At 37.8% G+C, this 17,042-nt stretch overlaps 2 protein-coding genes across 5 annotated transcripts in view; one reads left to right on the top strand and one right to left on the bottom strand.

The window, feature by feature from the left end:
- The window catches only part of TMEM117 (transmembrane protein 117), a 188,558-nt gene that overhangs the window by 157,404 nt on the left and 14,112 nt on the right, over positions 1 to 17,042 (bottom strand). For all 4 annotated transcript variants that reach the window (XM_063396600.1, XM_063396599.1, XM_063396598.1 and 1 more), the window contains exon 3: positions 4,313 to 4,445. In XM_063396600.1, the coding sequence (XP_063252670.1) occupies positions 4,313 to 4,445 (133 nt within the window). The remainder of the gene's footprint in view (positions 1 to 4,312; positions 4,446 to 17,042) is intronic.
- LOC134549378 (P2Y purinoceptor 1-like) lies at positions 6,186 to 12,678 on the top strand. The gene is made up of 2 exons (XM_063394926.1): positions 6,186 to 6,255; positions 11,657 to 12,678. Exons 1-2 carry the CDS (start codon positions 6,186 to 6,188, stop codon positions 12,676 to 12,678), a joined length of 1,092 nt encoding a protein of 363 aa, XP_063250996.1.

Raw genomic sequence — 17,042 nt, forward strand, 5'->3', positions numbered from 1 at the left:
TTTCTACAGGCATTTTTCAGCTGCAGATTGTAACTGGGTCCAAATTCAATAAATCATTCTAACTAAAATTAATTAAAGTTGTATTTTTATTCCTAAGGAATTCATGCAAGTAATGTAAACTGCATTGAAATTCCACACCTTTTCTGCAAAAGAAATTAACAGTAAGAGAAGATAAAACTACACCAAAAAAGATGTACTCTCTCCTAGTGCTTAATAAGAATAACCAAAACCTTTGACAGCACAGGTAATAAATGCACACCAAACTCTCTCCTGACACATGCAACACTCGAAGACAATCACAACAAATTGTATTATTGCTACAGTAATGTGACAATGTGCAGCTAAAGAGAAAATGGGTTTGTGTCTGTTGTTTCAATGACACTTTACAATGTTACATAATGGTGCACCTGAACATCCTTTGGACAACTGAAAATCTCTTCCTCTAAGACAAGACAGCTGACGTTTGTGAGGCAAGCAGCCACAACTTTGATTTTTGGAAGTCATATGAAAAAATACATCACTGTGTTGTAATGTTAAACAGTAAAGCATTGTTTACTGATGCAGGCTCCCAAAGGAGAAAATGGGTTTCCTTTTTGTGATATATTCTCTACTTAAAGCAATACACTTGGGAAAACTTCAATGTGGGTATGTACATCACGGGTACAAAAGTCACAAATAAATGACAAAAACATGGAAAAGTCCCAGGACAGTTCCAGACCTGTAATTCCTTTAAAGAAAGAGACAATAAATAAAGGGCTCTGAATTTGCTTGTGACACAGAAGAACCCAGGAAAAAAGTTTGCTAGCAAGGATCTCCGTATACTTTCACGGGATTTAGCTTCTTATACTGTGCCCTTTGCTGCCACCGCGTGGCCTTGCCACTTTTTGATACAGAGTTTCCTCCTTTCATTTGTGTTTAAAACACAGCCTTTAATAAGTAAGCCATGTTGCTTATCTGTTTCACAATTCAAAATGACTGCTTAATTTCAAGAATCTAAATTACCTAAGGTAATAAATAAACATCCAAGTCCCTCACTTTTTAAAAAAATATTCAATGGTATTTTGATAACAGATACAGTCACCAGATATTCAGCTCTGACTACAAGAACAATGACCTTATTTATGGTGGATCAGTGCCCTACAATGTGAAGTACCCAAAAGGAAACATCACTGAAAAAAAGGTGACTTTAAATTTAAAAAGATACATTCCAATCTGTCACAATTTTTTTATTTCAGATAGTCACACTTTTACCCAGCAGACAGCTGTATAATATATATCCAAATACCAGCGACTTGTACATATAATTATAGAATCGTCAACATTGGAAAAGACCTCCATGTTCATCAAGTCCAACTGTTAACTGAGAACCAGTGGGTTTACCACTGAACCATATCCCCAAGAACTATGTCTTTTGAACACTTCCAGAGACTGTGACCCCTCCACTTCCCTGGACAGCCTGTTCCACTGCTCTACAACCCTTTCTGTGAAGTACTTTTCCTAATATCCAATACACACCACCCTGGCACATTCCCTCTCACCCTGTCACTAGATGCCTGGGGGAAGAGATGGACCCCACCTCACTACAGCTTCCTTTCAGGTCATTGTACATGGTGACAGGGTCTCCCCCAAGTCTCCTTTATTCCAGGCTAAACAACCCCAGCACCCTCAGCCACTTCACTCCTGACTTGCTCTCTAGACCCTTCACCAGCCTCATTGCCCTCTGGCCATGCTCCAGCACCTCAATGTCTTTCTTGTAGTGAGAGACCCAAAACTGAACACAATATTCAGCTTGTGCTCTTCCCTGCAAACTATAGTCCCTGCTGCTACATTTTTTAAGGGATACATTCACACTTTTTTAGGTTTGCTGCACTAAGACACATGTGAAGTGTCCTGAAAAAATACTTTTAAAAAACCCCAAATTTTGGCAACTGTAAAATATACCTTTCTTAGATATGGTTGCATGACAGAGCTTTCAATCACAGGTTTCTCAAGCCCTCAAAAGGGTTTTTGCTGTAATAATCCATGCTGGCATAATAAAGGATATGAGACTTTCCTACTTGTGTGCCAGAAAGGGATTTTCATTGAAGAGACCAAACATCTGACATAAAGAAACTTGTGAGAATCCCTCTGGGGCCAGCACCCAGGGAAGAGTGATCCAGAGACATTGTAAGGAGAAAACAAAACAAAACAAAACAAAACAAACCAGAATAAGAATGTTTTTCACTTAGTCTTGTAGACAGGAAGGCTTCACAGCCCTTATATTGAAAGATGTATAATCTGGGATGCCTGTGTCTCCTAGGAGCCCACAGGCTCAAAGGTCAGTTTCTCTCCACAAACACCATAACCTTCATGCAGGCAAACTCTGACCTTCATCCTGGAAACCAGTCTCTCTGGTGGCAGTCATTTCAGTAAGGCACTGTGGTAAAAGATACAGACGGAGCTGTCTCTTGCACAGAAATACAAACCGTGAAGCAAATAGCTTTCATAAGGATTACATTTACTCAGCAAAAATAATGTACTCCTTGAAACACTTCATTAAGGCAACACGGAGCAGTTGGCTTTGATGATGCTTATTGTTGAAATCCTCCTTTCAAAAATACTACTTTGTTCTACCCCAACTTTGAGAGGACTGATCCAAGAGCTCTGATTTACTGATGATTAAAGTTCTGTTGTTTGAGACTGGAACTGTTTGTTCCATATCCTTTCTTGCTGGAATGGAGAGCCAACATGTCTGTGATGAGCTCTCACCAGCTTTGAAAAAAGCCATGCAATTCCATGAGCACATTATGGTGAGGCTCCCAAAACAATCACAACAAATCCAGAGCTGGGGCATAAGCTCCAGGAAAGGAGAAGCTTCACCCCACAGAAGGCAAGAGGGCACATTGTCTGACACAGCTATTTTAGTACTAGGCTGTGCCTATTTCCATGGATGTGGATGCTGATGGCCACACAATTTCTTCTTCAGTGCAGCTAATGGAAGCTTGTAACAGATACAGGAAGCAGGAATGTGGACAAGTGAAATCTGATTTCCAGACATGAGTCAGGCTTTCAGAATTCTTAATGCTTTGTCTAACAGCTAGCCGGTTTTAGTTTACGGAACATTAGAAACACCAAATATAAATCTTAACATAATACCAATAATAGTATGACTACGTAAATAGGGAAGCCAGAAACCTGCAATGCTCCCTGCTTCCTCATCCTAATTATCCCCCCAGTTATTGAGCACCTATTCATATTTACCACGCCATTACTGTGCTCGTTCCATAAAACATTCGATGGGTCTGCTGCTTTCCCTGCCTGGCTCAAACCAATACATTCTGTCTTCATGTCCCAATCTGACAATTATCCCACCTGCTCTGTGCTTGTGCTCATTCAGTGATAGTAGTCTGCCTCCTTTTGCTTTATGTCCCATCACATAAAGTTTACAGGACTTTGAACGCTGCACATTTTTGTTGACATGCTTAAGATCTGTAACACACCACACACACATTAAATAATCATCATCAGTCTGTTGGTATGGGTCTGATATTCTGGTAGGAACTAGGAATTTAATTATTTGCACTGTTCTTCAACTCATAAATACTTTGTATTTCTTATTCTTTGCTGAGAAGTCTTCAGATGCTATCTTGCCTTTCACAAACAACATTGCTGTGGGGTTTTTGTCAAATGAACTCATTTTGTACATATTAGATTACTAAAAACATAGGTTTTCTCAGGAAAATCAACAGATGAAATTAGTGTTAATTTTGAGATAATAGGAAAAAGTAGGTCTTAAGCCAGAAAAATAATATAAAGAGCTCCATTTAAAATGAATCCATATATAATAGATGGCTGTTCATCCCTCTGCCAAACACAATTTTGCTCTGTTCAGAGCACCTTATGGGAAAAAAATTACGATTATTCTAAACAAACTGGATCCGCAAATATTATTGCACATAACCAAAACAGAACTATACTAACCATTTAATATTTTTGAGCTTCCTAAAATTTAGGTGTTTAAATTACTTTTAACTCTGAACTTCCTCCCCAGGCACAATAGTAATGCTTAATCTTATAAACCACTCAGTCCTAACTTCAAATCAAATGTTTAGCTATAATTTGAAATTTAAAAAAAACTCCAAAGATATAATGTTCATTAGTACCATGATTTAACAGTTGCTAACATTAGTTTAGGACTCCATACTTTTATCCTCTTGGCTAATTAACCAATTAAATTACTATTCTACCTAAATTCAGAAAGCAGAGGAATAAAGAAGTTTACAGTAAAGTATATTCTAGAGCAAAAGAGACAAAAATAAGTTCTGGAACCTACCTCATATTCCCTGCCATAATGAGGAACAGGTTATAAATGTGAGAAAATATGAAGAGGAAGAGGATGGTACTGAAGAACATTGTCATCCAAGACCCATGGTCCTCACGAAACATTTTCAGACGGAGCAGCTGACCTATGGTCCAAAAATTATGAGAAAGCATATTTTAGTCAGTCAGTAAATAAATGTTTACATTGTAATAAAACCAAAATAAGGTACAAAACTATATTTCTTCCTATATCTAATTATTCCACTGTGTGTGAGGAGGACAGACTTAGCATCATGCAGATGAACTCTCCTTCTGTAGTTCATCATGAACAGATAATATCACTACAAAATTACAGATTACTTGCAATCCAAAGGGGAAAAAAAAGAATGCAATAATATCTTATTAATAGCAATATTTTTAAGAGATGATGAGAAAGACCACAGGCCATAACAATTAATTTCAAATGCTAAAAAAGCTTACTGATTCATACATAATTTCCCTTTTTCATGTCTAAGACAGCTTTTCATGTCTAAGACAGCACGAAGTAGTTGAGCTTTGTCCAGTGACAAATATTATTTGCTTCCCTAATTTAATTTGGGAATCAAATTATGAGTCTGTGTAGAATTTTGTACTGCATGTTTTTCTTATACCTAATCACTTTAATATGATATGTTACAATATTTTATTCTGCAAAGAATACCTTTTTTTCCAAAGAATACTGGTGCATCTTGCCACTTGAAAAGAAGGTCTGCTTGTTCTCACCACTGGTGTTAGGTGAAACTTTTATGATATTTTTGCTGCAAACATATTTTTCCTGGGCTAGCTTTTCTTCTCTGTCATCTCTTACCTTTAGAGAATTGTTTAGAGTACTGAAAACCTCACCAGCACAAGAGGTGGGAATTCGCTTTTGCAAGGCTGAAAGTGCCACAGCAGAGCCAAGAGGGGGTAAAGGAAGACAACAGATAATTCAAGCAGCAAGATAAAGGACAGTATCTAAGGAGACAGTGCAGTCTGGTGCTACAGGATGTCAAAACAGGGAGAACAGCAGTAATATGAGGAACTGGGCAGGAAGTGTCAAGAGAAGTGATATAGCAGACTGGGATGTGAACTGGTCTGGGATGGAGGCAATTTCTCTGATCTGGATGTTGAACTAAAAGTCCACATTTAGCATTGATTAGGGCTGGACACAGGGGGAATCTATAAAGTGGGAGAAAATAATAAAGAATTTGAAGTGCTCACTCAGGCAGACAGGAAGATCCCAGGACTGGTGTTTGCTGTTGAAGGTGGAGATGCAGGTTTGGGGGACGAAAACTTGAGGATCCGGAGCAGACATGGGCTATGGGCTGTACAGATAGGATTTGAGCTCTGGATGAAGCTGCTGGAGGATGAGAGTTCTTTGACAAAGCTGAGACTTTGGAATGGTGTGGGAACCATGAGGCAGGAGAAGTGACAGGTAGGTACAGGGGGGCAGAATGAAGCTCTACGATGGGACAAGAGCAACATAGGTGCACAGACCAGTCCAGCAGTAGGGCAGCAACAAGGATTCTGTGAGTGAAGAAAGGTGAACAAAGGGGAAGTGCAAAGACATGTATACATGCCCCAAGCCCCTGCACTCTTCTATACTTTCACTGCTGGAAACCAGGAGAGCCCCAGGCCCAGCTGGACTGAGGATGTCCCATAAGTCTGTCCTTCCCTAAAGAGCAGGCGGAGGCTGCTATGGCAATAGCATATTGTCCTGACTTACTGAGAGGAGGGGCTTAATGAGAGAAGATATTTCCCTTGCAGTTTGATACCTGCTCTCTGAACAGCTGCCATTGCAAATGGAATATTACCTACACCTTGGATAATAAACAAAATAGAGTTGTGATTTCAGGAGGTCCAGATTAATGGAGAGAAAAAACACTGCTGGGAATCTAGACTTCTGTAAAACAGATAACTCCAACTTTTCTAAAACAGGTAAGAGAAAGATTTAATGAATATTCATTGTACCTGTGCTCTCCAAAGCTTTTTACTGTTTAGTTATTACACACCGATTAATACCTAAAAATATGTATAAATGTCATATACTTTAAAGAATATTTTCATAAACACTGTCTTCAGTAGGCAAATTTTTCCACTTCAGCTTTCCTTCTACTGTAGTTTGTGTTTGCCATTTAAGACTTCATTCACTCTCAAGCAGGGTTCACCAACATAATTTTTCAATGAAAGAAATAGTACTTTAATCACCATACTGATATATAAGAACAAAAGGAACTGGATGTTAGCACAATCTTCTTACCTAACTGCATAGAAATGTTGCAGATATTACTTATTGTTCCCACTGTACTAGTATGTATAACATGCTAAATGCAGTTAAACTAAAATATCTTAAATGATCTACCTAATACTCACATGTCTTTATATATCCTTTCATATCAATTCACTTGAAATAAAAATGGATTGCATCAGATGATTACATAATAGGTAAGCTGTTAAAGTAAAAATTGAAAATAATGCTTTTTTATAACAAAACCTAGGACTCTGTATTTTTTTTTTATAAAATCAGCTAACAGGTTACACTTTGAAAGCACACATAACAGAAATATCCTGTGGTGTGAATGGTCAGAAAACTGGAAAACCTATCTAGTAACTGGAATAGACTTGTACTAGATTAAAATACAATTCCAAATAACCCAACAAAATTCTCAGAGTAATTCTAGAAAAATAAAACAGTTCATGTAAAATTAGGGCTGTTACTATAAAGAATAGCAAACAAAAAGTAGCAAGGGGCAAAGACAATAGATAAGGAATAATATTATAAGGAATAATATTATACAAAATAAGCTTTTGACACAACTTTCTTTTTTTGTTCTTTTTTTAGTTCAGGAAAAATTAGTTGCCTATTGTGAACTTGTTAAAAATGTAAAATAAACTCCAACAGGTATGACAGAGAACAACATGGTTGTTGGGAAAGGTGACGGTTTAACAAGAAAGTTTCACAGATATGTAGGTTTAGCAGAAGGCTCTTTAAATGTAAAATTTAAGAATACAATAGAAATGAAAGCAAGTTTTGATATAGAAGAATAAAGGATGCCTAAAGTTAGAACTGCTGAGCCAGTTGTTACTGGACAACTAAGAAGGCAAAGGTTGAGTTAGAAGGAGATTTTACGACTAGAACAAAGGATATGTTGACCACAAAAAAAAAATGTTTTTACCAAGTAAAGATAAATCTCAGGAAAACCCTAGGCAAACAAAAAGATGTTTTTACCAAGTAGAAAAAAGGTCTAAGAAATTTCAACTGCAAAAAACTTTAAGTTTAAACTGTAACATACTAACTTGATGTGATTGCATCGTACTTGACCATATTATGGTAATGTTAAGAATTGTGATAGGCTAGAGGTAAATGTAAAGGTATTGTGTATGATGCTGAGTGGTTTCTATGTATTAAGATGCTCAGTAAAGAAAACTGTATAATGCATTGTAACCAAAACTAGAGTGGCTTCAGGGTTCTAGCATGTCTAGAAGCTGTAGCTGGCAGCTTTAGACATAGGCTCTGTTACCCACAACCTAGGACTTCTGTAACATCATCTATGTAATAAACAGCATTATGGAAAAGAGCTGCTTGGATCCCATATCTCTTGTTTTAGGCTCTTACACATGGTTATTAGGATACATTTACAAATAAAAAATTATATACTTAAAAATCTCCAAATAAACATGTTCAGCCTAATGGACCTTTGCAAATGCAAGTTAAATGCCATATGAATGATTGCCAGTGATAAACTGTGAATTAACTATATACAAAAATCAAGATTCTCCTATCATAATGTTTCCTGATTCCACCAAAAATTTCCTCAAAATGTAATTTTTTTACCAGAAACAGGTCTTTTTTATCTGCTCCAAGGCTCTGGAGAGCACATCAATAGTACTAGGGGAACACAGGGTAGCAGAGATTTCAGCATTTAGAGTCCTGCAACAAACCAGGCAGTAACCAACTAGTATTATTTTTCAAGTCCAAGAGAAAAGAACTCAATAGGCAGATACAAAAATTTGATTCAAACAGGTCACTTTTTACAAAACTAAAGCTTTTTGAGTATCTTTAGATCCACAACCCGTAAGACGGTTGCACTCATTAAACTGCAGAAGCAGAAGCAAGAGGAACAGTAAGTTCTTACCCATGCATTTAGCACACTTTCTTGTCTTAATTATGAGTGATGTAAACCATAAACTTCAACCATTTGCTGGGCGTATTTGTAATATTCCAACACCAAGCTCTTCATTGAACCAGGTGTATTCCTTTAATTCTGGGTCCCTCATCAAGGGATTTCTACTGCTGCCCACTTAGTGCTCAAGTCATTTCCACTAATGACTGAAACTGTTCAACTGAAAAATTAACCTCAATAAATGGGAAGTATTTTTTAACCTTGAAAACCTACTTTCATCAAAGTTTGGCAAGTCTGATTTTAGCTGGTACTAACATATGCACACTATAATGCCTCGGTGCTGCTGCTCATTCTGCCCCAATACAACATGCACACGTGTGTTGGCTGGCTTTGCTTAAGAATACATGGACTTAGCAGTGAATGCTGCAATGTTCAGAAAAAGAAAGACTTCTTAAAATACAGATGCTAAATTTTGGATTCCAACTGTGACGACAATCTAGTCATATCCTATAGCTTAAGTTATTCTGTTGGTGCTAAAACAGGAGACAGAAAACTCGCTATTATCTGATATAAAAAAAAAAGTCACTTCTGAAAATTATTACAGCACATATCCTCTGGACATCAGGGTAGCTCCAATGGCTTCAGCACAGAGCAGGGCATGCTGCCTGTCTTCCTTCATGCAGTCAGACTGCATCCTTGATTGTACAAGGTTTAAATTCTTCTGATGGAAGATCAGGAGATCCCGGAATAGCACCAAGGTGAGGGTCAGACCCCTCATGTTTTCCTCTTGCTTATTAAGTTGCCTCAGGAAAGGTTCTTTTTATCTCTGCACCTGTTCCCCTGTGTCCACCTTGTAATCTCTCACTTCAATTGCAAAGCACAGTTTTTAGAATCTAGTCTTATTTATGGTCTCTAAGTTCTATAACAATACAAAGAATTAATGGGAGACAGGAAAAATATTTTAGAAAATTCAAAGAAATTAGAAATCCCAATGCAGGCATGCGAGAAATGCCTACAAACAGACATATTTTGTAATGAGACTGAGCTCCAAATGCACCTTGCACAACTGGGCAGCTCCATCCCCTACAGCTACAAAACCAACTTCATACAGCTCAGCCCTGAGTGCAGCCCAGTAAACGGAAGGTGCTGCAGGAGATAGGGAATTTTGTTTTGTTCAAGTCTGTGACTGCCCTAATACAATTATAAGGCTGCACATCTGGACTTGATCTGACCAACTTAAAGCAAAGCAGAGCAGGTGGCACAGCTGTTTGCCTCCCTCCATTGAGACCTACCCATAGCCCTTGGCCAGAAGCTTAAAAAGATCAGGAACCTGGCACTCCAGTTCCCTCATGCTGCTATGGCCATAATGTTAATAGCCAGTATGTGGCCATACTGTTTTAGGATTTATTTATACTGCCAACACAACTTGGAATCAAGTGTCTGGTGCCTTCATTTGTAAGTATTGAAAAGGAAGGTACAGAGGTAGGAAATGCCATTTAATTCCAAGAACACACAAACTCTATCCAAGAAGATTCTAGGAAAATATAAATTTTCTATACCTGTTCAAACTAATTTTAATTGAACATATCATGAGAAAATGTTACTTAATTACGTTTCACATTTTAAAGAATTTACAGGGATATCTTATAAATTTCAGCAGAATAAAACAATTACACAATTTGTCTAATTTTTATATTCACAAAGGCTACAGAGCAGGGAAAGTATAGTTACCCTAGGTTAAAGTCCAGTGCTTCAATACTTTAAAAATACATTCATAGAACAAACACTCCCCACCTGTGAAATACACTCTGAGTAGAACAGATGGCTTTCTATCAACATAATTTCCTGGAAAGTCATTTGACTGCCTTTGTTGCTGAGCTTCTAGAGAAACCACCAAATTTTGTTGAGTACAGTCTAAACTAGCTTTTTGTCAGGCAACTGAGTGGATTAGAAATTTGCAAAGCACAATAATGCAGTATTTATTTAGCAGGTCTTCACTGCAGCTTCTGTTATATTTTGGACCCATGTACGTGAACATACCTTTGGAAAAGTCTTATTGTATTAAGCTTGACATGAAAGCAAAGCATTATGTTAGGAAAAAAACCACTATTGCCAACTTAATGGTTGGAGTTGTTTCAAAATTTTCAGTGGATCCATAACATTGTGAAAAAGTTCTTTCTTCCACTCAAAGTATGGCCTGAACTGATGAAAATTTTCTTCTGTCATTCTAGCAAGCACTGTAGTGGACTCTGATCTATAAATTGCTGTTTGGATGATGTTCATACAAAGCTTCTATTTGGACAGGCCTCACAATTCAGCATAATCTGGAAATTTTCTAGAAACATAACCAACTGTAATTGGTGACAGCTCATTCTGACAGAATATTCCAGCCTTTGGTTTTATTAGGAGCAAAAAACCCATGGGAATTAAGCATAAGACTTTACAAGCATTAAAAACTTGCTTTGAAAAATACACTGCAGATCTGTATTCCACATATTCCATAATGGGAATTGATACGAAGTAGGCCATAAAGTTAGACAAAAAGAATATTCTCTAACCCTACCAAAGCACAATCTTTTAATCCTGGGGCAAAAATTTACAGAAGGAAATCTAAGAAAAAGGTCAAAAAAACCACTTTGTCTAGAACTTTAGACTGAAAAGTTTCTGTGGCCTTCACTAAAAGCAGAATTTCATCCTCATTTGTTTTGATGCTGTTCTCTTGACCTCAGTCACAGCTCATTGCACAGCTGCCCACATGAAACTTGCCCCTTGGCCCCATATGGATGCTCAAGGCAATCAAAGCAATGATGGAATGAGCATGGGCAATTACTGTCCTTCTGTCACCTCCTCTGCTTTTTCCAAAGATAGATGCAGACACATTAGCAGCCAAGGGACACTGCTCTCACTTAGGAGTGCACACTTTATTTCTCACATCCATCGTACACTACAGTAAATAGCAGACAGGAAAGTATATAAAGCTTTGCATAGAAGTTCATGGAAATCTGCTTGTGTAGGTGTTGTAGAGTAAGCTGTCTTACCTACTTGGAGTTTACATTTTTTCAGATAGAGGAGAGAGTTTGTACATTATACTATGTTCTGAATTCTTTTGCCAGTTCAAACACACTGAATTTAACTTCTAATTTTTGAATTCTAAATTCAATGTATTCAACTCAATTATTTATTTTAAAGGCTGTTGGTCTCTCTTTTCCCTTCAGGCATACTCCATGGACAGATGATGAATGGTACATGCATTATTTTCATTTGCAACAGAAATCCTAAGCTGGAGTGGTACTGTTATTTGATGATTCTGGTTTGCATTTTCACTTTATTAACAGGATTTCTAGGCAATATACTTGCACTGCGACATTATGTTTACTGCATGAAGACATGGACTACCAATACCATATTTCTCTTTAATTTGGCACTGTGTGACTTTACTTGGACTCTCATGGCACCTTTTTCAGTATATTATAACATCCAGAAGTTTGCTGTCTATTTCAGCCAAGACTTTTATCAGATCATAGGACTATTTTTTAGTATTAACATCTATGGCAGTGTGTATTTCCTGACCCTCATCAGTTTTGACAGGTACATAGGCGCTGTTCATCCCATCAGTTCACTCACGTGGTGGGACAAAGACAAGGCTGTGTTCTGCACCATCGGGGTGTGGATCTTCATCGTGATGGCATCGCTGCCCGAGGTTTACTACACAGTAGCAGCCAGAAGACAGCACGGCTTCATAAACTACCTGGACAGCACTGACGAGCCGTTACGGTTTGCTGTGCCATTCACATTCTCCAAAATGGTCCTGAGATTCCTAATTCCAGTCACAGTCATCTTTACTTGCTATGTGTTGACTCTCAAAGCTTTACTGCAATTCAGTAAACGTCAGCAAAGGAGGAACAGGCTCGTTAGGCCTCTGTTACTGATTTCAGCTGCTATGGTTGTGTTCGCTGTTTCTTTCATACCCTACCATGTTATGATGATGGTGATACTAATTTACAGAATGAATTGTCAACAACCCTGTGGGAATATAAGCACATTAAGTGCCATTTACAAAGTCACAGAGATCATCTGCAGCATCAACAGTTGCCTTGACCCGATCATTTTTACAATAGCAAATAAGACATTCTATCAAAGAATCAAAAATATAAAATGTCGTCCCAAATGCCAGTACTGCTGTTGTCTGACAGGAAGGGTAAGGGACATCAGTCTGTCCCTGAGAACAATGACTTAAACACCAGTCTACAAAGACCTGCATCTCCAACTGCTCCTTTGGCTTTGTGGCATCAGACCCATTTCATATTTGGTCTCCCATATTGTACAGATATCTCTTGAATAAGCAAGAACACACAGAAATGGAGAGTAAAACTTAACGTGAGAAGAAACACTAGCAGCTCCTAGCTTTACAGAATTGGCTTTTTGAATATTGTTGTTAAATACCCTAATCTAATTTATTGTGAAATAATACTTCTATCTGTATGTACATGCAGCATGGAATAAAAAAAATTATGAAAAGTTCTAAGTTCTCCTTTATATCTGGGCACAAAAATTAGGAGCAAGATTAAGAGTAGACAGTGTTGAGGAGCCTCTTTATAGTTTCTGTTAAGTATTTCTTCATCTGTTTGTAAGCGCTGCTGTGATTGTGATTGTGCAATTAATAACTGTCAGAATGCTTACAGCTGAACTGCTTGAGCATTTGCAGAGAGGCTTTCTGCAAGTACTTCACTTTAATGCTGCTTGCACTAGAGTTGCACTGGCAGTGGAACCTCATTAACCCGGGGAAGTGCAGCTCATTTCCAAAAACAAACAAACAAACAAACAATAAATAGTAAGATTAAGTTCCTGAGGATAGTCACAGCCACAGTGAATCCGCTATAAAATAAACAAGCATGGATTACAGAGCTGTGCTAAGTCTTCTCCCAAGAAGCAGGGGTTCCCCCCAAACCCTGGGCAATTACAGAAGTTTATTATTAGTGCTTGCTTCAGGGAAGCCTGTGTTCTGCCATGAACTCTGAACTCCTCAACAGGGAGAAGTCTGCGCTGGAAAAGCTCTGAAATAAAAAGGTGGCTGAGCTGCAAGAAGGGTAAGAGATGTCACTACACAGAATGCTTCTTCTCCTGTTCATTGGGGGTCTTAGCATCACAGCTTCAGATAATTCCAAGATAGTCCAAGATAATTAGACTACAACACATTTCAGTCATTCAACCAGCACAACAGTCATCAGAACATCCACCTTCAAGAGTCATTAAATATGTGTTCTTTCATTGCACTGCATGGGCAAAATAATCATGTTCTAATAATCAGCCACCTGCTGACTTGTTTTCTAGCCAAGTTCCACACATTACCTCGTTAAATATGAAAGCCCATGTATCAGTAAGCACATTAACCTTACTTTCGAAGTTACTGATGATGATGTAGATTTCAATATACTTTGTACAGTCTTAATTCTTTAATTTCCACAGTTTTAATGTAATTTTTTCCTTGTATATATTAAAAAATTATTCTGTTCTACATGGGTATCCAATCTCTCTTGTTCTACATTTCAATTGCATTTACTAAATATATAGACATAAAATCTAGAATTTTTTCTTTAATTGTCTGTAACTGTGACAACAAAATAATCTGGTCCTGATAATCTGAAACACAAGTGTTGGGATTTACTACTACACTCACAAAATCCCACAGAAAAATTGCATGCCTATGTGTATTTACCTCATACCAAGTACTGCTTCTTTCCTGTGATATTTCTAGATATTTCAATTTTTCTTACTTTAAAAGAAAATGTAACAAAAAAAAATTTAATTGTCTATTGAAAACATGCCTCCATGTCTGTTTACCTCCACTGTCTGTGTCCACAAGTTCTATAAAGTTCATTAATTATCTATCAACAAAGTCATCTATAAGAGGTCCCAAGATGCTCACACACATAAGAGAAAAAGGGGGAAAAAAGATAAGAAACCTCATGCTTCTAGAGTCTCAACCAACCCTGAATAATGAAGAACAGAAGGAAAAAAGGCAGATAAGGGCATTGCTACAAAACCCATCTGTGCCACGGTACCTCTGTTGGCTGCTCTCCCAGCCTGGACGCCTCACACAAAATGCCTTGGTCCTGGGCTGAGTCTAAAAGCACTGCTTTGAGATAATCTTTTAAAAAAAAAATCCTTCCATCTCTTACCCTAAGCTATTCCTGTTTCTCATGATACTTAGCAGTGAATATGCTGTAGTAGCTGATAAGGGTTCTAGACATTTGTTTTCCTGATTATAAATGGTTATATAATCAATTAAACACACTTTTTAAAAGCATTTTTGTTCAGCTAGGTTGATCTTATGCTAATGTTGCCCTGATTGAAACCAAAGGTTTTCTGCAAATTAAGAGTTAAAAGGCACAAGACATCTGTTCATATTTACTTGCTTATATTTTTACTTTGAAATACATGGTCCTAAAATGTTTTATTATAATACTACCTGGATAGAATGACATAAACAAATAAAATTAAATGTTTATTCCATTTTGCTACAATAAGTGAACAATAAACTAAACAGCCAAGAGCCAAAGTAAACATATTCTATTATGACAAGTATGTTGCAGCATTTCTTTCTCACAGATATTTCTTTGGATTAAATCTCAGGACATGGTATCCAGTTAAATAATTACTATTATGAGTTTGAACATATTAAAGTATATTGTAATAATGTACTAGGCTAAAAAACTGACTGCAAGGTCTAGGTAGCTTTTTTGTACCGTCTCTAGATATTCTAACATGTTCATAATACATTCAATGAACACAAGATAGACCACGGCCTGAAAGATTTGACCTTTTATGTATGTGCTCAGTTGTTGTCAGAGAAACAACCTTCTCATTTACTATTGTATATTCAGTATTGTTTTGTAAGCAAAAATTGTTAAACCAAAAATCTCTAAGTTGAAGAGAAATTTTGATACAAATTTCCCAAAGTTGCTAAGGAAAGCAATCTTTATATTTTCTATTTTTCTCTGTAATACTTTCATCTCAAAGAGAAACTACTGAAATGTTTGCTTATTAAGACAGGAGCTTACTTTTTTAAATAAAAATGTTCAAATGTTCCTAAAAGTTTGATTTTCTCTTCAATATACATAAATGAATGTATTCTGATATCAAAGTTTTCCTTTGCCATGCCTCAGAATCACCTCACTTGGCAAAAAACTGTAACAATACCACAATGCCATTAAAATATTTCCCTACTGTACATTGCTTTCACCTCTGGAAGCCAAATCTCTTTAGTCAGGAGAAAAAAATACCCCTAGACTCATTCTACAGCTGGAGGAACCACAGCAGAGGCAGGTGATATGGCTAAGTCCATCATCTGCCTTGTAAAGAAATGTAACTTCTCTGCTCCTGCTTTAGAGAGACGCCCAGGACTCTGCGAGGCCAAGTCTCCTGTGCTTGGCCTGGAGCCTGCAATCCAGAGATGATGGGATGTGCTGGCCTCCTGCAGGGACCTATCAAACCCACAGCCCTCCCAAGCTCTCCTTTCAGGACTTCTCCCAGCTTGGCACTCACCAGCTTGGTGCCTTCACTTCCATGAGTCAGCACAGATGGGCTCCCTCCAGCTGGGAAGGTGAACCCTAACCAGGGAGCACTGCAGCTCTCAGCTTTTGCAGTCGAAGGTAAAAAGCAGCCTCATGTCACAAAAGGCACCAGCCAAGGTCTCAGCTACTGACCCAGCTGACAGTGATGTCCTCACACAGGACACTGTGTGCTGAGACAAAGGGAGCTCAGGATCTCCGGTTTCCCAGCAGCTCAGCCAAGGCTGGCCAGGAGGCTGATGTGCACAGCCAGGTGTCTGTCCCCTGGCCTTCCTGGGCAGCCTGTCTTACCTGGTCTGGGGGCTCTCAAGGGCCTTATCTGAACTAGAGACTGCAGGGGAGTGCACAGAGGTGAAACGCACAGCACTCTGCCTTCCTTAGAGAAAGAAATGCCATTTTAGAAATAACACATAGCCTTTAAAGATTTCTTCCTATTTCTCAAAGAAAAGAATAGAATTGTTCAAAAGAATGCACAGTCATCTTTTAATACGAAAACAAGAACAGAAGGGTGGACTTTAGCTGCTGCAAGGAGGGAGCTGACATTTTCTTTTTTTATTGATTACCTAAAGGCAAGAAAGAGCCAGGTGGTGATGGGCAGTGCCATCTGCCATATCAAATGTTTCAGGGGGGTCCTGAAGGCACCTCATCTCTGCTTTACATTAATGTCATTGCTATTAACTAGAAGCAATACTTCAGGCTGCTGATTTGGAAGAGTAGTAAAATGCAGATTATGTGGGAAGACTCAAAGCTATACCAGAATTAGTGTGTAGGCAGGCTTAATTCTGAATTTTTCTATGCCTATCAATTTCCATTATAGAGATTTAGTCTATAATATTAATTTTAGACTTTACTATTACTGATGTTATTACTTCGGGTTTAGACAATTGTGCTGATGCAGATAAAAGGAAACCTGTAAAAATAGATATTGATTTCCTGTAATGTTTTAGAACATTTTTTTGTGGGAAAGTAAATGAAAACCCTGCATTACAACAGAAAATGCTAACGCATTTGTTCCTGAGGTGAAGATTTT

Source organism: Prinia subflava, chromosome 4 (assembly GCF_021018805.1).
Source record: "Prinia subflava isolate CZ2003 ecotype Zambia chromosome 4, Cam_Psub_1.2, whole genome shotgun sequence".
Lineage (NCBI taxonomy): Eukaryota > Metazoa > Chordata > Aves > Passeriformes > Cisticolidae > Prinia > Prinia subflava.

Coding starts and splice junctions, on each gene's coding strand:
- LOC134549378 (XM_063394926.1), top strand. CDS start 6,186: ATGGAGAGAAAAAACACTGCTGGGAATCTAGACTTCTGTAAAACAGAT. Junction 6,256..11,656: donor CTCCAACTTTTCTAAAACAG/GTAAGAGAAAGA, acceptor TTTTCCCTTCAG/GCATACTCCATGGACAGATG.